Source organism: Callithrix jacchus, chromosome 19 (assembly GCF_049354715.1).
Source record: "Callithrix jacchus isolate 240 chromosome 19, calJac240_pri, whole genome shotgun sequence".
NCBI classification, from domain to species: domain Eukaryota; kingdom Metazoa; phylum Chordata; class Mammalia; order Primates; family Cebidae; genus Callithrix; species Callithrix jacchus.
In genome coordinates, this window is record NC_133520.1 from 25,165,001 (window position 1) to 25,187,649 (window position 22,649).

Below are 22,649 nucleotides of genomic sequence, written 5' to 3' on the forward strand. Positions count from 1 at the left end.
GGAAAATGATGTGAACTTAGAAATAAAAAAAATGAGGCAGATAAAATTAGAACATTGATACCCAACTTTAAAATCTCTTATTGTATTTGTGTCCTTCTGGAATCAGCTTTGCTCCCTAATCCAGATCCCTTTTTGTCTTCTCAAATTCATTTATCTTGCTCCAGCTCCTCTTTCCAAGTCCTGCCCTAACCCTGGAGTTGCAGTCCCACTGAGCTACGCTGGAATGCTCACTTGCCAGAGCCCTGAATGTTTCACTGACCTAATGAGATCCTCTGGCCTAGAAAGTACTTGTCTTTCTGCCTTTGAGTGTATATGACATCAAACAATAAATCACACAGTAAATCATGTACTTTTACTTCCCTCTTTTAATTAGGGTAATAGTGATTCTTCACGCCTGCTGTAGCCCATCCTGCTTTGCAGCTCTGCTATCTTTTCTCTGCAGAGACCTGTGAAATCTCAATGTTTCTGTATTTTTTTAAATTTCTTAAGCTGATTAGTATACTTGTGACAGCCAGTGTAGAGATGAACTGTTTAATTTACATTTAAAAATGAAATATTGATGATTCGTAAAAGGTTTTATCTGGTATATGTGAGAAACAATACCTCCCTATCCACAAGCCAACTTAAGAGGTAAACATTAAAAATATTTCGATGTGTGTCTGCCACTTCCTTCCCTCAGAGATAATCATATCCTGGATTTAATGTTTATCATTCCCTTGTTTTTCTTTATGGTTTTTCCTACATTGGTATGAATTTCTAAAATAAAGTCTATTTACTTTTGCATTTTTTTGAATTTTACATAATTGAAGCATGTTTTATATAAGCATTACACACACACACACACACGCACTCAGAGCTTGCTTTTTTCACATAGCATCATGTTTGAGCAATTAGTGGTGCATGTGCTGTAGTTTATCCTTTTTGCTGCTGTATAATATTCAGTTGTTCTTGTTGATTGTTGTTGAAGTTGTTTGCAGTTACTTGCTATTACAAACAATGCTTCTCTGATATTCTTGTGCCTTTCCTAGTATACACATACAAGAATTTCTCTCTTGTTTGTGCTTAAGAATGGAAATGATGAGCCACAGGGGAAGCATGTGTACCGCAAGTTAATGCCAAGTTGTTTTCCAAAGTTGTACCGGTGTACGTTTTCACCAGCAGCATATAAGAATTGCAGTCTTCTCTGTTTTAATATGCCATTCAAAACTTAAGAAAACACAATATGGAATGTAGTTATTAGTGTTTGTGAAAGAGATTACTTTTGGAACAATTATTCCCTTACAAAAGAACTCTTTGATTCATTTTTAAAAATGTATTAAATTTCTACTATGATCTCTGAGGACCCAGGGAAATAAAAAAGAAACTAGTGGTACTATTCTTGCCCTCCAGGGGAAAAAGAGTCTATCTAGAACAATTTAATGTTAAACCCTGTGGCATGGGTTCCTGATTTACATAAGAGTTCACAGAATGGAGATGTCAGTTTGAGCTGCTGGAATTGGTGGAATTGGAACTTAAGCCTGGCTGTAAATATGAGCCCAGATGGTGGTGAGCTTTGGAGCCTGGCAGAGGAATTTGAACTGTAGGCAATCAAGGATGCACTGTGGACTCTGAAGTAGGGTAACACTCTTCAAAATCCATTATTTTAAAAATAAAATTACAGGCTCAACATGCAGAATAGACTGGAGAGAACATAGCTGCTAATCTGCCACAGGTCATCACAATGGGAGGATGGATGGATTGAGATCCATTTGGAAGTCTCTGGGGATTCTTGGATTCCTTCTCTGATTCTGAGTGTGGAAAAGAGGGCTCAATTCTGTCTCTAGTGATTATTTTTTACATTGTGGAACCTTGTCGTTAGAAATAGAAAGAAAGAAGGGCAGAAAGAAAGAATGGAAGAAGGGATGGAGGGAGGAAGAAAAGAGTTCTTGCCTGCATTTTTCTTTCTACTGATTGGAAGTTTGATACATGTGAGTTCATTTGCACAGTTTTATTTCCAATCAGTATTAATTTTGTGTTACCCTGTAGATGCCTCTGTTTTTCACTGTGATAAACCTCAAAATAGGAAGTTAAAGTTGATTTTGGATTATCCCATTCTTTTTTGCTTTAGTGTTGATATTGTGACATCTTCTAGTTTAAACCTAATTGCTTCATAGAAGAGAGAAATGATATTATGAAGATACTCTTAGCTTATTTATTAGGGAGCAATGCCTTAAACCTTTGTAAGGAGAAATATATTTACATTTTAGACATATTATTGATTCTTGTGATGTATTATACTTGTACTGAACAAGGAAACCCATGGTTCTTTCTTTTTAATAAGTAATCTCTGCAGCTTAAAATAAAAATATTTAAAAAATATTGCTGACCAATGCTTTTCCTTTTTGAAGAATGCTAACTCAACTCTTTAAAAAATCCTAAAGAATCAAATACTGAATTTCCTCATGCAACTTGTTATTTTAAGGCTATATTACTTGTCTCACAAGAACTGCATTACTATTCCCAGGTCCACTAGACTCCTTCTTGGATACTTTAGTTGAGTTCATAAGCTAAAGTACTGATTTTATTATTCATTTCTCTGCTTACAAATTTTTAATGAGATACCATCCAGAATCCTCAGCTTAGTTTTCAAGGCCCTTCCCTACTTTATGCCACTCCATTTAGTTTACTTATTCAGGGCCTTTAACAAAGTATGTGCTTAACTCTGGCCACTTTTCCTGCAGGTTTGCCTGTAACCTGTGTTGGAAAGACGAGTGTGTGAGCTAAAGGCATGTTACTTTCTGGAGATTATAAAGGGATCTGAGACCCTACAGTAAACGGCCACATTAAGCAATCTTTTGGAAAATTTTCCTGCATTCCATCATGGTTCATTTAGAAAAAAATAAGATGGTGCCTTAACTAATAGAACAGTTTTTAAATTCCCTGCACCAACTTTGCTTTTCTCTCTTGCCTCCTTCAGTGCTTCTATTCCTGCTGATCGTTGAATTCATTTCTCTGGTATTTATTGATCACCTAGTGTTTATTGGTCAGTGTGTAAGGCTTTTGGAAGATTAGGGTAAACATAATGGGACTCGTGATTGTGGTGGGGGTACAACAAAGAAACCGCTAAAATAATGAGATAGGCACTGTGATAGGAGCAGCCTTGAGAACAGGTATGAGGAGGAGCTTAGGAAAGAGGCTTCACAGAGTTTGTGAGCTGGGTCTCAAAAATTAAGTTCTTTGTGTTGGAAGATTATCAAAAACTTGTTTTGATATGGTATATGCAATCTCTATTTTATTATATTTTGCTCATTGATTAGAGCTATAGGATTAAAGTTGGTTTTTATTTTATCAATCTGACATAGTGTTATAGTAATGTAAAATTTTGGGTCTCAATGTTTCTTAGTTCTTAGTTGTAACTCTCATTTTTAAATAATACATGAGGTATTTTGATCCTTTGTTCATTGATGTTTAATTTCTATTTGTTTACTCTTAACTGTGTTTCCAGATAACACTATTTTACTGTGTGGCAGACATTGTCAGTGAAAATATTTTTAAAAAGAAAAGCTAAAAAACATACTTTAAGTATTTATACAAATAAACATAAAGTGACAATATTGTACAGATTAACCTTTTTATTCAGGTGATTTCAAAAAGTCTTCCGCAAAGTATTCTTTTATGTTGAATGCTTTCCTTTTATTTACTTATGTTTGCTAGTTGCTTTAAAGCATTTTTCAAGAAAGTAACTTTTTAACTTTTATTAATAAGATACTTTCTTTACCCATGTTAATTTTAGATTTTAGATTCTGCATGTTTGCATATAATTAGGAATTAGGATTATATATGATCAGAAATTTGTGAACAATGAGAGTGCTCCCATAATACATACAGTGATTTTAACATATTCGTAACGTCTGTGGCTCTATGTTCAGTCCCTTTTTCAGTCTTCAGTGTGGTTAATAAATTTACCTCACAGCTTTTATGAGCTTCATCATTTAGTCTCTATAGATGTCCCTTCAATTTCTCAATTGTTATTTGAATAAATGAAAACTAAGCATTTGTAAGTATAATTCATAAATGATATTTTTAAAAATTACAGAAGAATTTAGTAAATTAATGTTAGTTTTTACTTGTCAAGGTAGAATAGGCTTTTATCTTAAAAATTAAATCTTTTTAATTTTAGTTACTTGTACTTGCAATCTTTTTTAAGCATTTCTAAACATATAAGAAACAGAGAATTTCCAATTTTGTTGAGTGTTTAACATTTTGGGGTTATAATGAATCCTCCTATATGGCATAAATAAATTACTAATGTTGAAGTGTTTAAATAATAAAGTGGCTATCACTGAAATAATTTAGTCCTTTGTCCTTTTTGGATGTTCCAGAGTTTCTTTTCTTTTTCATTGTTTGGTACCTTAGGGTTATTAGTATGATAATGCATATTTTGACTGTATGAGTTCATTAAAAAATTTTTAATTATAAACTCCTCTAGTTGCCGTGCTACATGGATAAATATAACTGAAGCAACTTTTTATATTCTCTGTTGAAGATTTTTATTATGTTCATTTAATGTTTATTGAGGATCTACTATATGGCAGACACTGTACTTGACACTAGGGACACAATAATTAAATCCAACATGTTTGTGGGGGAAATAGACAACCAAATAATTATAGGCAAAATGGAAATGACCATGCTGTGGTATTAGAGACAAACTAGATGGAGGAGAGCATTTTAGAGTGTGCAGCAAAGGTCTCTCTGAGGATGTGAAATTTAAGCTGAGGTGGAGGATAAGGAGTCAGTCAACTGAAGAGTAGTGATAGGAAGGTTCTAGCTATAGAGCCAGGCGTGGTGCCTCACACCTGTAATCCCAGCACTTTGGGAGGCTGAGGTGGGCGGGTCAGTAGGTCAAGAGATTGAGACCATCCTGGCCAACATGGTGACACCCCATCTCTACTAAAAATACAAAAATTAGCCAGACATGGTGGCACATACCTATAATCCCAGCCACTTGGGAGGCTGAGGCCGGAGAAACACTTGAACCTTGGAAGCGGAGGTTGCAGTGAGCCGAGATCATGCCACTGCACTCCAGCTTGGCGACAAAGTGAGATTGTCTCAAAAAAAAAAAAAAAAAAAAAAAAAAAAAGGCAAATAGAGAGGCTCTCAACAATAGGACGGATTTAAAGTATACTAAGAGCCAATCCTTGTGATCTTAGTGAATGGAGTGAGAGAGAGAAGTAGCATGGGGTTACAGAACTAGATGGGAATCAGATTTTTGAGAGTTTTGTTTGTAGGCCGTAGAGAGAGGTTTATATGTAATTTAAATGTTATATGTTGTTATAAAGGTATGAATGGCCTAAAGGGGTTTATACAAGTGAGTGATGAAGTCTGATTTTTTTTTTAAGATTGCCCAGACCACTATTATTAGCATAGAACATATTATTGTATTCAGTAAACAATAACAATGTCAAATATTACTGTTATTTAAAATAATACTAACAGTGGTTAAGAATCATTATTCATCCATTCGCTTTCTACTCCTATCTCTATAGAATCTGTTGCTTTAGTACCCATAGCACTCTTAAAACTTGCCTCTCCTATTTTCTGTGATTGCACCATCTTGATTCTCCTACCTCTCTAGATGTCCTTTTTGTATTTCCCTCAATTATTCCTCCTTTTTCTACTCTAGTCTTTTGTCATATTTCTCACAGTTAAGATAAAGTTTTTTTTTTTGCTTCTCCTATACCCATATCCTAACTCATGGCTTCCAGTGTACTTCTGTAGAGTGGTTCTTTAATCTGTAGCCTCAGCCCTGACTAAGTTTTGCTGTGCTACAAGTTCTCACAAATCAGAATAAAAGATGAATTTATAATAATTTTTCTGATTTTCTAATTTTAAGGAAATCCATTGAACAGAGCTTACTGATGGACTGGAAGTTAGACTAGCATATCCTGGCCTATGGGTTAAAAGGCATCCCTTTGGAAACCAAGATTTTTTTCTAGTGATTCAGACAGATATCCAGCTTCATATCATCGTTTGCCAGAGATGTAAGGAATCTGCAAGAAAGAAATTGAGCCCTGATCTTTTAATTACTAGTTCAGACATGTTGATACCTTAGGATGATGGAGGAGGTTGACAGAAACTGGATTATAAAACTAGGTACAAAGTTTCTGGCTCTTCATGAACTCACCTTGCTTAAATTCTGTCCCCTTCCCTACCGCAGCAGAAACCAGTGGAGACACCGGTTAGAATGCCTTTGGATTTAGACAGGGAAGGGCTAGTGGTAGAGGCTTTAATTACTTGGAGATTACTTGGTTCAGTGATTGCGATATCTATATAGAGAGGCCACGGCCCTTCTGCTACAGATTTTCTAACCCCCTTATCCATCTTCTCCCCCTTCAAATAAAAGTGATAGGCTCTGAAAGGGAAAGTCTTTGCCTACCAGTCAGCCAAGAAGAGAATCAGAAATTTGCAGGCTGATAGCAAAAATACTTCTTATGTGGAGGAGAGATTTAGGGCTCCCTTTCTTCTTTTCTTCCCTACCAGCAAAGGTTGAGGAATATCTGTGCAGCAGCTGGACAATGTGAATACAGAGACAGAAGCATCATTATACTACCGGGTTCAGAGAGGCAAGAACAGTATGAATAACAGTGGCATCATCCAGGGCGAGATCAGAAGGAGAAGGAATGCAGACCTGTCTCATGGACGACAGAGCTACTCATTTTAGGCACTTGGTGCTAGTTCTTTGTTCAGGCTCTGTAAATTGGTGAGGGCCAGGAGGTATTTCGTTAACATTTCCATATATGTAACGTTTATTTAAAATGAGATATACTGGGTTTGTCAGACTTGCTTACTATATAATTTTAAGTACTTTTCTGCATTTTAAATGGTCTTCTAACAATTTGACATGTCTTTTTAAGGGCATTTCCGTTAAGTTACTTGAAGGGTTCTGTTTTCTTTTTAAGAAATCTGGTGTTAACCTTTTCAGTTTCATTAGCTGTGAGTAATTTTGGCAAAGTTTTAAGGTGACAAAAGAAAACCTTTAAAATGATTCAGAGACTACCAAGAATGTGTCAGTCATTATTTGCCTAACCACAGCTCATCTCTTGCTCTTACCAAGTATGAGTTTAAAAACCTGAAGAAACTTTGGTAGAGCTGAATGAAAATGATACCTCCTGAAGACTTGTTTGTATATATTATATGTAAGATATTCTTACAATTCCATATTTTCACCCAAGACATATTGCTTTTTCTTGCTCATAAAATCACCAGACAGCTTTGAATCTTTGTCTGGGAATGACTTAATCTAAAGATTCAGTATTTATTTTTGTCTTGACTTGCTGGCTAAGAGAAAAAGAAAGATAAGAGACTTCTGAATTTTGAGTTAAATGTATTTGTAAATGTATTTGGCTCAGAATTCAGTTTTGCTTTAGATGTGCCAACAATGCTTATTTCTCCCTGAGTTTGAGGAGTTCCTTTTGATATTATTGAAAATTCAGTTAAAAATAAAAGTCAATTGCGGCACTGTTAACAATAGCAAAGACCTGGAACCAACCCAAATGTCCATCAGCAATAGACTGGATAAAGGAAATGTGGCACTTATACACCATGGAATGCTATGCAGCCATAAAAAACGGTGAGTTCATGTCCTTCATAGGGACATGGATGAATCTGGAAACCATCATTCTCAGCAAACTGACACAAGAACAGAAAATAACATCGCATGGTATCACACATAGGTATGTGTTGAAAATTAGAACACGTGGACACAGGGAGGGGAGCAGCACACACTGCGGTCAGTTGAGGGGGACTAGGGGAGGGACAGCAGGGGTGGGGAGGGCTAACGTGGAGAAAAATATCAGATACAGGTGAGGGGGGGAGGAAGGCAGCAAACCACCTTGCCATGTATGTACCTATGCAACAATCCTGCATGATCTGCACATGTACCCCGGAACCTAAAATACAATAAAAAGAAAACAAATTAGTCAGTTTGTAATTGTAAATTAATTTTTATAACTTGAATTAAAGATTTTCTCTGTAGCATGTTCCTGTCTTGATATTTTATATCTCGTTATGGTTTCCGAAAACTCTTACACATATTATTCATTCTCATCTCACTTACCCTCTGTTGTTTTTAAAAACTGTTCCACATCATAGAGACATTGATTACTGAAAGATTATATCTATATATATCTCCAAGTTTGTGAGTTTCTTCATTTTAATTACTGGTACTGTATGGGCATTATCTTTTCTCTGTCTTCTAAAACAAACAAACAAAATGCCAGGAATTCCATCAAGATCTGGGACACAATTTTGTGCTTTCCCGCGTATCTTTGAGTTATCTCAAATTCCTTGTAACTAGCATTTCCTGACAATGGCATCAGCATTCATGATGTGTCAAGAGTCAGTTATTTGTCATGCCATTTTGATTTTAAAGTGCAGGAAGTCTGTGTGTGTGTGTTTCATACCTATAACATCAAGTTCAAATTTTTCGATTTCCATTAGTGTTTGTTTTATGGTTTAACATGTGATATAGTAATCCCTTTTGGGGAATGAATGGCATTTCTATGTGAAATTGCTAAAGTAAAGCCTATTCCTTTAACTCAATAACTTTTGATTTTACTTATTTTTATACATATATATTTTTTTCCTGAAGAGCATTAGTGCATTCCTGCTTATATAAATCACTTAGTGAGAGCCGCACCAGTCAGCCATACTCACCCCCGTTAGCGTTCTTACATCACTTGTTACAGGTAGCACTTACAAGCTGCATGTTAATTTTCTGTGTTGCAGTCTGCATTCTGCATCTGACGCTGTGCATCTTAAAGGACTGCAACGTGGTTTTCTTATTTGTATCTGTAATAAAATGTGATAGTAACATGGCATTCAGCATGGATTTTTATATGTAGAAAGCATGGACATGAACAGTTTCAGCTTGTCAGTACTCAGGATCCGGTTATTCATATTAATCATTTATGTGTAGAGTAAAAGTATGATGCTCTTCGAGAGAATTTCGGCAAGGTTTTTTCTTCTTTCCATTAATGGAGTCATATGGTTTGTTCTTTAGTACTGGTATTTTTTTAACCCATGCTATTGGTGTCCATTTATATCTAACCTATTAGCCCGTTTTGTCAAAGTTTGATGTATACAGCAGCTTAATGTGTGCCAAAACATACCTCATTAGATAATTTATGCAAACTTTGTGATAGTGATTTGCCACTGTTAGTCCTTCCCTTTTTTCCCCCCCTTTTCCTTTCCTTGCCGTTGTTTCATTGCATTCCATTCTGAAATCATGGTAGTTAACCTGAGTTCTCTGTGGCTGACATGGTTAGATTGACTGCTAATGAAGAAAAGAGAAGTTAGTATTTTTCATATACGTACCAGCATACATAGTTCTTCTTCTGTTTTTTGATTAAGTGGGAGAGACTTTGATGTAATCTAGTCTGTCTCTTTTTGTAAACCATTAACTAAGGTAAGGCTTTATATTTTTTCAAACCTTAACAATATGCAGTGCTCCACTATTTTACATTAAAAGTTGCAGAATGTAAATTTGATGTTTGAAGTTTTCATTAGAAGTAGTAGAACCAAAATAGGAAACTATTTTGATATAATGTTAGTGAAAAAGCATATATATAATTTTATATACTGTTATTTTCACTATGTAAAAAGCACATGTATTTTTACAAGAAATGGAAGGGACTGAGCAAAGCTAAAATTCTTTAAGGCAGCGAGTTTATGGACTGTATTTTTGTTTTATAATCTTATCTAATATCTTCATTTTTTTTTAATTTAGAAAAAATTAGAACTTCCTGTATCTTTGGATATTAAGAATGATACCTAGAAAAAGTTGCCTCTTAGAAGCTGTAATTATATACTCTTAATCTTTATTTACTTTTATGCATTAGATATCTTTTGTTTCTGGCTGGCAGATTCCTAGAATTCTTTCAAGGTTCACCTCTAATGTTACCCCCTCCCTACATGAGAAGAATTCCTTCTGTAGGTTTCTAATACTACACTTTGCACACACATGTATTTTAATACTTATTAGATAGTTGCGTATGCATTAGACTTTGTAACAGCCTGGCTAATTGTGAAAACACTGACTGGAGCTAGAACAACGTGGCTTCAAGTCCTAATTCTGCCCCTTACTAGTTTTATGATCATAAGCATATTATCTAATCTTTTTGAGCCTTAATCCTCATCTTGACATTGGGACCTTTGCCACCTATTTTATAAGATTGCAAGGAAGTTTAAAGCATCATACGTAAAGAGGCCAACCCTCTCTGGTAGGTGTCTATTAACTACTTCTCTAATTAAAAAGACTTGGATTCTGTCACTCCTTTCACATTGTACTTTCTTTTCCCAGAATGTTGGCTGGCTGAATCAGGAAGACTTGATCAAGCTGATTACTAAAAATGTCATTAATTTCTTTCTTTATTATGTAACCAGGGTTTTAATCAGCTTGCAGTATTGACTTAGTTTTTTGTTTTGTTTTGGTTTTGTGCAGTCTCTAAGATATTGTTTTTTAAATGTTATTTTCCACACACTTAGAACATTGAGAGATTTGTGTTTTCAGAGACACGTGAAATATCTTTTTGATTGTATTATTTATTTTTATGTTTCTGACAGTAGTTAATGTTTTTCAAACTTTTCTTCATTATCTTTTCCCCAAGCTGCCTTTTTAGACATGTTTTCTTAATTACCTCCACCCATGAAATTTTAATACCACAAATAAAGTATATCTATTTATTTGCAGTACTGTATGTGTATCTATGCTTTGTACTTAATAGAGTAAAACTTTGTCACCCTTCTCCTCAAAGGACCATTTTTCACCCCCTTGGAATGATACCACCCTTGTCAAGAATGCATACTTCAGACCTTTTAGACGTGATCTGATGGAACAGATTAATGGTTCAGTGCTTGGGTTCTAGTTGGATAAGAATGAATTCCGCTTGCTCTGTTGATTAGCTGTGTGACCTTTTGTCAGTCTTTTAGATTTCTAAAGCTTCTCTTCTTCTGTAAAATGGGAATACCACTATTATCATCCTCATTAGGTTGTGCAGTATATCTAGCATATATTAATTGCTCAACATATTAGCTATTACTTTATCATCTTAATAATCATGACTTTAATTTTGTTTATTGGAACTTAAGACCTACTCAGGGTTATCTAAATTCTCTTTATCCGTTTTTAAATATTGACTGCCAAAGGTGTAAGCATTGTTGGTAACATAATAAGCCTATAGACCTCCATAATAACTAAAAGCTAATCAGAAAATTCCTTAGTGTACATATAATTACATGTAGAGTATTAAAAATGCATTTACATGATAGCTTGAACCATAGGTTATCATTTTATTAAATAATTCTGGGTTCTATTTTTAGATATTTGATTTAATGGATGCCAAAGCACGTGCCGATTGTATCAAAGAAATAGATCTTCTTAAGGTAAATAATGAACTGTTGACTGTTTTGAACATAACTGGACATGGTGATAAAAGTGATTTACTAAAACATCACACTTAAACACAAAAAGATTTTTAAGGCTTACACTATATTGATTTCAGCTAATATTATGTAAGGTTGAATCTCAGTATATTGAAGAGTATAGTTATTTTTTGGATTTATTGTTAAACAGTGTAATCAGAACATTTGGTAGGATCAGCTTTTTTTTTCTCATTTCAAACTAGGAAATAGATAAAATGGGCATAAAACACTGAAGATTTTTTTTTCTTGACCACCCCAACAGGACATATTCCAAAGGTTAAGTAAAATAAATACAAATTCGTATTATCTCCACATGTATTATATTGAGAATGTGGACTAATCCAAATGGTTCACATGCATCTTCTAATATTTTAAAACCTTTTTCCAGATTTACAAAGAATGCATATAAAGAGTATGCCAGGAATTAGCTTTTTAGTTTTTCATCCACTGAGAATATGACTGAGATTTCAGTTATTTTTGCACCGATTCTTTTCTAGTGAAGTTTCTTTTGAGAAATGCTGTGGCTTGTGTTATATTTTTAGCTTGTAGCTAGGGCTTGGTTATTTTTTTATGCTGTCCATTTGTGTTAGTGCCTAAGATGAACCAGATTTATGCAGAAAGGAAAAGAGTAAGGTCAAAATAAACTGTTTTCTGACTGTTTTGTTAATTGTAGTTATTTCCTGGCACATGAAGTAGCTGGCTTAAATATGTATAAACTTTTGCTGTAGAAATAGCATGTCATCATAGGAAATCTGGGGAGAAGACTTTAAGTAGGAGAAAGTTACCCGTACTTCCTACATAATTTCTCTGAGAAACAATTCATCTTGTATTAATGTGTTCAAAGATTGAACAAAAAGATTGTAAATGAGTAGGGACTGATACCTATATTTCTACAAGGTAAAATTTTTCTTAGGGATGATTTTATGAATTGGCTCACATAAATAAGTCTTGTATACTTATCTAATATAAAAGCAATAGTTAGATATAGTATAGTAGATACCAACTGTGTTTTGTCTACTAGCTGGAGTTATTCTAGGACCAGCCGTAACTTCAAAGTGGGAGTAAAAAGAGATACTTTATTTATCATTGAGTGTTCCTAAATGAAAGTTCTAATTTTGAAGGATGTAATTTTTAGCAGTTGGTGACCTAATTTTGTCATTTACTTCTTGCATCTGTTGATATGCTTATTGGGCATAGCAGTACTTTTGAATTAAGATTTAAGTATAAAATATATTATTCCTAATAAAGAATATTAAGATAAAATTAATTTATACCTGGGGTTTACTTTTAATAATTGTCATATTTGTTTCAAAATTCACTAAAGAAAAATATACTGTCATGTTCAGATTTCTGTAATTTAAAAAATGCAGTTAAGTTTGTTCTTAAGTTGCAAAACTGTAAGTGATTCTAGGAAAAAAACCTTCTGATGCCTGTTTTATTTTCTCAGCAACTCAACCATCCAAATGTAATAAAATATTACGCCTCATTCATTGAAGATAATGAACTAAACATAGTGTTGGAACTGGCAGATGCTGGCGACCTATCCAGAATGATAAAGGTAAGTTTTTAAAAAATGTTAACGTTTTGGTTTTGTTTTTTTTCCTAATAGAATTGTCTATTAAACTGTATATAGGGATATTAGGTGTTTTAAACTAAAGACCTCATTGTAGGGCTTATCTGGTAGATATGTAATAAATAGTAGATGGTTAGTGATCGTAATTCTGAAACTGGTTTACTTGGTGATATTTAAACACTGGTCAGCTTAAAAATCTCAACCCCAAAACCAACTTGGAAAGAGGCCAAGATACTTGTCTTCTGTAAGTCAAGTTACACTTTTGCTGTTTGATTCTCTGAGCAGACCCTGCTTGATCCTATGTCTCTGGACATGAGTAAAAGAGGTAGAAAGCGATTCTAGAGCAGCCTGACCTATTTCTGGGAGGGATCCATCAAAGAAAGTGGGATTTGCAGTCAGACCTTGGATATCAACCCCTACCTTGGCCACATAAAAGTTATTTAACTTTCTTTTCTAAGGGCATATTAATTGGCTTTAAGTTCAGCTGCAATTAATAGAAACCTGTTATTTTCTAAAAAAACACAATAATAATAGAACCTATTTCACAAGATTGTTGTAATGGTTGAATTAACATTTATTAAGAACTTAGAAGAATGCCTCACACATTGTAAGGCTATGTAAATGTAGCTGTTGCTGCCATTATTATTGTTTATTGTTCTTTCTTCTCTGTCACATAAAAGTTGGGCCAGTATGGTAGCTCTGCTCTATCAAAATTACTTTAGCAATCCAGCCTATTTCTAGCTTATTAAGTCACACTAGGCTTCAAGGGACAAAGAGTACATTCAGGCTTTCTCTTAAAGCACATTCCTGAATGCTGTGAGCCACACAACATTTTCAGCTTCATTCCCTTGGCCAGAACGTAGTCTCATGTACCTATCCAGCTGCAAGGAAGGCTGGAAAATAAACTCTTCATTCAGCCAACAATGCATCTAACTAAACTTCTGTTACTATGCAAGAGAAGTTGAACCATCTAGAAACAGAGAATAACTGAATGAGAAAAACAAAGGCTATTTATTCAAGCTTGCTGTAGCAAGGGAGTCAGCCAATCATCACCTGCATCTCGGCAGAGAATTAAAAGCAGGCAAAGGAATGAAAGATTTAGAGAGGGAAGAAAAGGGAAGCCTTTGGGGATACCCTGATGGAAGGATGCTGGCATGGAGAAGCCATAGACCAGCTGACTAGAAATAGGGCATCTTTGTGATTGGTTAGAAGTTCATACTTGGCTTTCTCTGGTTGGCCCTACTTAGAAGAAGTGACAAAATTAGGGAAGCTGTCAGTTATTAATCAATCATTATAGACGTTAATGTTTAGCTTCCTAGATTGTCACTAGAGATAGCAGTCTGGCTTCCTGCAAGTCTAGATTACAGCATGCTGGCTTCCTGGGTTGTTTACTGTAGATAATGGCTGTTTTCCTGGGTAGATAGGCACAGATAGATGGATGGATATGTGTACATACATTAGTACATATGTCTTTAAAAATATATGTAAACATACTACATATTATAGTACTTAACCATCATAATAACACTATATGACAGATATTACCGACCCAATTTTATTTATATGGTTGTTCCTTTTTCTCCTTCATTCCCATGTCCCAGAAATAACCTCTAACCTTTATGTTCATAAAACCTTCCCAACTCTACTTGCTATCTTTATATACATTTAAATATAAAAATCTATACTAATTATGCATTCTTTCTCAGACAATAAATAATCACAATTTATTTTATTTTTGCTTTGTTAATAATTGGATTGTTTTCATTCTTTATTCTTACAGAGAAATCTCAAGTACAAAGCCTTATATGCATCAGTACAACTATATCTATACGTACTCTATTGTCTATTTCTACCATATAGATTCATATAAATAATATCACTGAGTAAGAGTATGCACATTTTAAAACATTAAAGCTATTGCCAGATTATTCCCTTCAATAGTTAATACCAATTGGTAGCTTTAAAAAAAATAGCTTTATATTTTATTTTTTCATTTATTAGACATTTTACTGTGTGCCACGTACATGGTTTATTGCCTTTTGGAACTCATTGTCTAGTGGGAGAAATAGGCATTTGACAAACACTAATATAAAACTATATACCTGCCGTTTAATAGGTTATATAAACAAAAGTGTGAGTTATAACGGATAATTATAACAGGACATCTGAAACTACAATGGTGAATTCTGATGGCAGTTAAAGGATTTTAATCAGTGGTCCTATATAATCTTGATCAAGTTATTTAATCTTAATGATTGAGCCAGTTTCCACATCAATAAAATTGGATCAGTAATACCTGTAGTACAGGGTTATTATGTTGGTTAAGTAATATAGTATGTTTATATATATACTTTTTAAAGACATATGTACAAATGTATGTACACATACCCATCATCTATTCCTGTATTCATGTATGATATCTGATAAGTATTTACATTTTCTTTATTCCATTTACACCTCTGATCACTACTCTTTTTCTAGCCTCCTTGGATCACAGAATACCCTTTTCTACTCTTCGAAATTGACTTCATTCTTCCAGTTTTACAGAGTAAATAGAAGTCACCAGACAGGAGCACCCTCACTTTCCCATGACTAAACCCGATAGACCTACTTGTGTCTGTTGCTGTTCTCCCCTCCTTCTCTCCTGTTACCATATTCTTGTTAGATTGGAGGGATTGTTCTGTGCCCCTCCACCTGAGTTCTCTGTCCTTTTTCTGCCTGTATTTTCAGAAATCCTAATTCCTATCATTATCTGTTCCCAGTCCTAGATCCACAACCATTGTGCACTTCTGAGTTCCTTCTCTTATCATTTAAATATTCTCAGGTCACTGTTATTTTAAACATGTTTATATGTATACACATGTACACATACCTGTCTTTCATTCATTTATTCATTGAAGAAACTTATTTTCCAGTGGGAAGTCAAATAAAATGCTAAAAGCAAGTACAATAAATGATATGCCAGATGTTCATAAAATCAATGAAGAAAAATTAAAGAAAGGCAATAAGGAGTTTGGAGCAGGTGTGTTGCTATTTTATTTAATTAATTAATTTATTTATTTTGAGATGGAGTCTTACTCTGTCACCCAGGTTGGAGTGCGGTGGTGTGATCTTGGCTCCCTGTAACCTCCGCCTCCTAGGTTCAAGCAATTCTCCTGTCTCTGCCTCCCTAGTAGCTGGGATTACAGGCGCACGCCACCATACCTGGCTAATTTTGTGTTTTCAGTAAAGTTGGGATTTCACCATAATGGTCAGGCTGATCTCAAATTCCTGACCTCAGCTGTTCACCTGCCTCAGCCTCCCAAAGTGCTCAAGTGAGCCACTGCAGCTAGCCTTTGTGTTGCTATTTTAAATAAGATGATCTCAGAAGATCTTAAATCCTTCTACCCTCTCCTCTGCCTACCTTTTCTTTCAGTTACTACCCTAGTTCTTTTTTTTTCCTTCACAGACACTTACTCCTGACCCTCTTTCCAACCTACCACATATGATGGCTCTTCAATGACCTCTCTCCTGAAAGCCAGAGGACTTTGCCCAGTCTTCATTCTGCTTGATCTCTCAGAAGCATTTGGCTCTGCTTTTCATACTCTTCTTTCTAAAATACTCCTCCACTGACTTACTGAGTCCCACAGTGTCTTGATTTTCTTCCTCCCTCTCTGGAGACTATCATTTTTCTTAACTGAGTCATTCTTTACTTCCTGGCCTTTAATGATGGAATTTTAAGTTTCCGTTCTTTTTTTTTTTTTTTTTCGAGTTCGTACTCACATTATAGCTGACCTCATTTATACCTATGGATTCAATTACTGTCTATACTCTTGTTGACTTCCAATTTTTTATCTTTAGCATGGAGCTGTCTTTAAATTCTGACTCTATGTGGCTCAATATGTCTGTAAACAAAGTCCCTATAGACTACCCGTCCTCCCATGTTCCCTAACTTGAGGCTTGGCACCAGTTTATCTAGTTGTGCACTCTGGAAACCCGGACTCATATTTGACATTTCAGTCTCCCTTACCTCTTCTTTTCAATCTCACCAGATTCTGTTTATTTTTTCTTCTAAATGCCTTTCCACTTTCCCCACCCGGCTCCCTGTCCATTACTCCACTGTCACCTCTCATTTGGAGAGAGCCAGAGCTTTTTAATTATCTCCCAGCATCCGGCACCCATTCCTTAAATCTGTTTCTCCATCAGTCTTTAAGATGGTAGAGGGGAGAGAAAAATGAAAAACCTCCTTTCAATAAAATCTTTATAGGGTTTCACTTTAAGAGTAAAGACTAAAATGTTTGATAAGATTGAGTAATCCTTGTATGATACAGAAGATAAGCTCCCTCAGAGAGGATCAGATTCTGTTTTATGTATTCACATATCTCAAGTGCCTAGAGCAGTGCCTGGCACAGAGCTTGTGCTCAGCATGTATTTGCTGTAGAATATAACTCCTGTTTTCCCTCTTGCTGTGGCACGTTGGCCTTTCATTTCCTTGAATGTGTTTTATTTTTTCCTTTTGCAGGGAATTCATGTATGCAATTCCATCTACCTGGGATGTTCTCCATTCTTGGCTGACTTTCTGTTTGTACTTCAGTTGTTTACTTAGTTATCACTTCTTCAAGCATTTTTCTTTGACTCGGAGTGTTTTATGGTATAAGTGCTCTCAGAGTATCCTTCCTACATAGCACTTAGTAATATAATCATGTATTTATGTGTGTAATTATTTTATTGATGTTTGTATTTCCCATTAGACTTTAATTTCTGTTGAGCACAGAGAGACCATGTTGGCTTTGCTTGCCTGGCTATCTTCAGTTCTTTAGTTTCTGGGAAGCCACTAGCTGATAGTACAGACTTCAGTAAATTTGTAGTAAATCGATGTATAGGAGTTGGTTATTTTACCTCTGTTACAGTCTGTTCCAGGGCTCAGTAGATAACATGAGTGGTTGTATAACACTCACAGTGATTTCTTCCTGGTTTACACTCTGGTCTCATAGAGAGTTGCTGTGATATTCAGTGTATTTTTTTTTTTACCGGAGTGGGGTTGGGGAGTTAAGAAATTCTAACATTGTTTTCTGAACATGCTTATTCTGTAAGCAGTTCTTTATAAAATAGATTACAACAGGAAAAAAAAAATCATAGGAACTTACTTGGTGAAGGAACAGAACAGGGACTTAAAGCTTTAGAAAGGACAGCAGTGAATGTTTGAATTGTAATGAACATGATTCATTTCTTTGTAGTGAGTAATATTGTAAATCATTCTGCATCATAACAATATATTTCACTATTTCAAGTCTTCAGCTTAATTGGGGTAGAAGAGGAAATATAGCTTCTGGTCTGTATTCCAGAAATGAACCTCTGGATAGCATTGCATCAAAGATTTTTACAAGTAAATAATTAATTGGTTCAGAGCAGGCTGACAAATATAATTAAGCAATTTATAGTTGAAATATTCAGTATTTCTCTAATTAGTGACAAAGGAATACCTGAGGCTGTGGTCAGATGAAATACTTCCCAGATGAGTTTTAGGATAAAAGGAAATCTAGAATTTTTCATCAAAATTTCTTTATTATCAGTAATCAGAATTTTAAAGGAAAATTAACTCTTTACAAAACATTTCAGTTAAATTGTGCTGTATATGCCATATATTTTCTTTATTGTAGTTAAATTGGACACTAGATGCTCCATTTTGTAGTATACCTTATTATACTGTTTATTTTACTATTCTAATGTCAAGAAACATACTTGGTGATCAAAACCCAGTGTAGAGGAAATTAATCTCAAAAATATATAAATAAGAGGATTTTAAAATTTCAACTTGTCAATAGAAAATGGTCCTAAAATATATTATAAATTTTAATAGTTCATTTCACAAAATATACTTTATTCATTGAACTCTTTGTAAGTGCCTGTATTTATAACTGCCCGTTGGTAAGTCAATTTGAGACATATAGAATAAACTATAAATGTATATATTTAATATTATATTTTAAAAAATTATTTTGCTAGAATATCAATAAAATGTAACCTAATAAATATTTTGAGAAGAAACTCAGAGGTTTGTTATCTGCCAGAGAATGTCATACCATATCACAGTGGCTAAGAAAGAAATGAATATTATTCTTATAAATATTTTTAGTGAAATATGCAATACAAATAATTTAAATGGTTGTCTGTCTTCTGCCAGAAGTTAGGCACTGCACCAAATAAATAATTAAGACTATTGCTTCTTATTTCTAGTATATTTAGATGTAGCCTATCTTTTTTTATTTTTTAAATGGAGTCTCGCTTTGTAGCCCAGGCTGGGTTGCAGTGGCGCAATCTTGGCTCACTGCAACCTCCGCCTCTGGGTCCCGGTTCAAGCAATTCTCCTACCTCAGCCTCCCAGGTCACTGGGATTACAGGCACGAGCCACCATGCCCAGCTAATTTTTGTATTTTTTAGTAGAGATGGGGTTTTACCATGCACCATGTTGGCGGCCAGTCTGGTCTTGAACTCCTGACTTGGTGATACACCCACCTGGGCCTCCCAAAGTGCTGGGATTACAGCCATGAGCCACCGCGCCTGGCCTAAGCTATCTTCTTAAATTGCTGACTTTGTATTTTCTACCTTGTTGCCACTTGCAAGTCATTCCTTTTAAATTTGGTAGAAGCCTTAAAACTCTTTTTCTTCATACATACATAACATTAATTTTGCATACTGATATTTTGTATGTTTACAATTATATTTTGTATTAATTTTTTATTGCTGCATAGCAAATCACCGCAAATTTAGCAGCTTTAAGCAACACAAATTTATTAACTCTAGATTTCTGTGGGTCAGGAGTAGTGGATTCTCTGCTGAAGGTCTTAGAAAATTGAAATCAAGATGCCCTTTGGGGCTTTGAGCTCACTGAGGTTGAGGTTCTTTTTCCATGTTTGCTGGTTGTTGGGGGAATTCAGTTCCTTGAAGTTACATGGCTAAAGTTCTTACTTCCCACCTGGTTATCAACTGGGGGCTATTCTCAGGTTTTTGAGGCTGCCAGCCATTTTCTGCCACATTCCTCTCTACAACCTGCCATTGTGCTCCCATAAAACCCGCAGGGGAGTTACCTGGGTTGAGTCAAGTTCTCTCTTGACTTCTTTGAATGGCTCACTCAATTAGGTAAGCACTATCCAGGCCAATGTCCTTCCTGATTAACTCAAAGTCAGCTGATTAGGGACCTTAATTACATCTAAAAAATCCCTTTTCTAAATAACATTATATTAAATGGGAAGAATATTTCATAATATTCACATGCCCTATTTCAAGGGAAGGGAATTATACAACCGGACTTGAGAATTTGGGGGAGTGAGGTACATCTTAGAATTCTGCTTACCATAGACATTAATAAATTAGCTAGAATGTCAACCATGTTTTGGAGATAACTGTTATCTTCAAATATTATAACTTAAAAATCTTGTTCACCTAATTGGTTTGGCTGTTTTTATATTTTTAGACACATTTTTGTTTGTTTGTATCTGAATGTAGAGGTTGTATTGGAAGTAAAATCACTTTGAAATGTCTTTTACACTCTTGACCTTTGGATCCTTAAAGCAATAAAGGTTCCCAGCAGTCCCATCTCTCTTTGATAACTCTGATTTATTGTTTACCAGGATACCTGCACTTTCCATTTCAGCATCTAGACAAAGTATATAGCCCATGTCAGACAGTTAGGAGAACTGCCAGTGATTCCAAATGCAGTTATAAGACTGTCATATATCTTATATTTCATTTTAGAATATTCTGAAGTCCTAAGGTTACAAATTAGTAGCACTATCTGAAAAAACTACACAGTATTTAATATTTTATGCATATATGTATATGTACACACACACACACACACACACACACACATAGGTACATTTACTTAGGTACCTACACATAATATATATACACCTTTGTGTATATTTGTATAAATTTATGCCTACATATGGTATGTATATGTGGGTGTGTTATATAGAATTATTTTTATAGAAGCAATGCTACTTATATCACTTGGATTTTCCTTGATATTTAAGTAGTCTGATAGTGAAGCATTATAGAACTTAGAGATTTTAGGAAACTAAACACTCTAACCATGAAATGACCATCATTAATTCTGTGGGCATAAATAAAAGTTGATTTATGAACTTTGAACTCTGCTTGGAAAAGATTGAAGATAATTTTGAAGGAGTTTATTGTTTCATAGACTTGAAGGTGATAGTGGTATAAAGCTGCCTTTCATAAATCCTGTAATACCACTGTGAGCAGTAATTTTGGTAACTATAGACAATTAAAGAGAAGAAATAGACACCATTATGTTAAGCATCTTAATTTCTCTCCTTTAGATTTCAGTTGAGATACGTTTACTGTTCTGCTGTGTTTTCTTTGTTCATCAAGAAAATTAAAATATCTCTTCAGCTCTCTTAGTGTTGTTTAGTATAACATAGCAAGAAATAATTTATTAAAGAAGGAAATATTTCTGTTTGTCTTTGTGACCTTCTGTGTCTCCTCAAAGACTGACTGACCTTTTTAATCTCCCTTTCTGTATCGCTAGTACTCTGATGCAGTAGAGAAAACATTTTAAGTATTTCCAAGTATTTTCTTATCAGTTTTAGTAATGTGGAAACTTAAGAATTATTCACATGGCAGGAATGCAGGAGTCATTCTTTGTAGCAATTCTGATGCATTCATATATTTTTATTGTTGAGCTTTTTTTTTTTATATTCTAAATAAGTTTCCTTGAGATTGATGTACCAGTGTTCAGGAGGCAGCTGTTTTGGGGAAGTTTTGGACTTTGTGGGTACTTATTTTTCTTGTTTGCTAAATAATTTAAGAGGTTTCTTTTTTTTCCCCCTCAAGGTTTAATTGCTCAGGAAAAGTGTTTTCTGTTTCACATTTTCTACCCTAAGATGAAATATATTTTTGGCTCAAATTAATAGCCTGCATAATTTTAACTTTGGGGGATGAATTGATTATATTTATATTTTATTATAATCTAAAAACAGCTTAGTACACTCTTAATAGATTTTCCAACATTACAGGAAAAGGCAGAGACTAGTAGACCTTGGATAAGCAGATAAAATGAGATGCTAGTGATAAGTATTTTCAGTGGTCTCATGACTGTCATGCCCATTCTACTTTACACCTTCTAATGCCACTTAAGGTATCTGAATTTTATTCAGAATGCCAAGAGAGAAAATATTTACACACTGTATGTTAGTATTACATACCAAAATTTTAATTTTATATAATTTCCCACAGTTGTGTGTAGCAAATATTTGTGAAGTTGTTTGTTGATAACCTCATTATACCTTCCAAAGAAGTGTTTCCATAGAAAGATTAATACATAATAAAAATTACACTTAAAACTGTCCATTATACTTTCAGAAGCATCCTATCTTTTTCATCATCCAGTCTCTGTGCATTTAATTCTTTGAAATAGCCACTGCAATGTATAGTCTTATAAAATTGCATTATAATTACAAAGATATGTATGGGAACATAACATCCCCTCTGATGGTAAATGTTTGACCTAACTACAAGCTTATAACAAAGAATTCTTAACTACTTTTCATCTCATGTAAAAACCTTTTATAGTACTAAATGAACCAATAGGGATCTTTGAGGTTTTTTG

At 34.5% G+C, this 22,649-nt stretch overlaps 1 protein-coding gene across 11 annotated transcripts in view; it reads left to right on the top strand.

The window, feature by feature from the left end:
* NEK7 (NIMA related kinase 7) overlaps positions 1-22,649 on the top strand; it is a 151,703-nt gene that overhangs the window by 85,673 nt on the left and 43,381 nt on the right. For all 11 annotated transcript variants that reach the window (XM_054248271.2, XM_017966515.4, XM_054248269.2 and 8 more), the window contains 2 exons: positions 11,362-11,424; positions 12,911-13,021. In XM_054248271.2, coding sequence (XP_054104246.1) covers positions 11,362-11,424; positions 12,911-13,021 — 174 coding nt within the window. The remainder of the gene's footprint in view (positions 1-11,361; positions 11,425-12,910; positions 13,022-22,649) is intronic.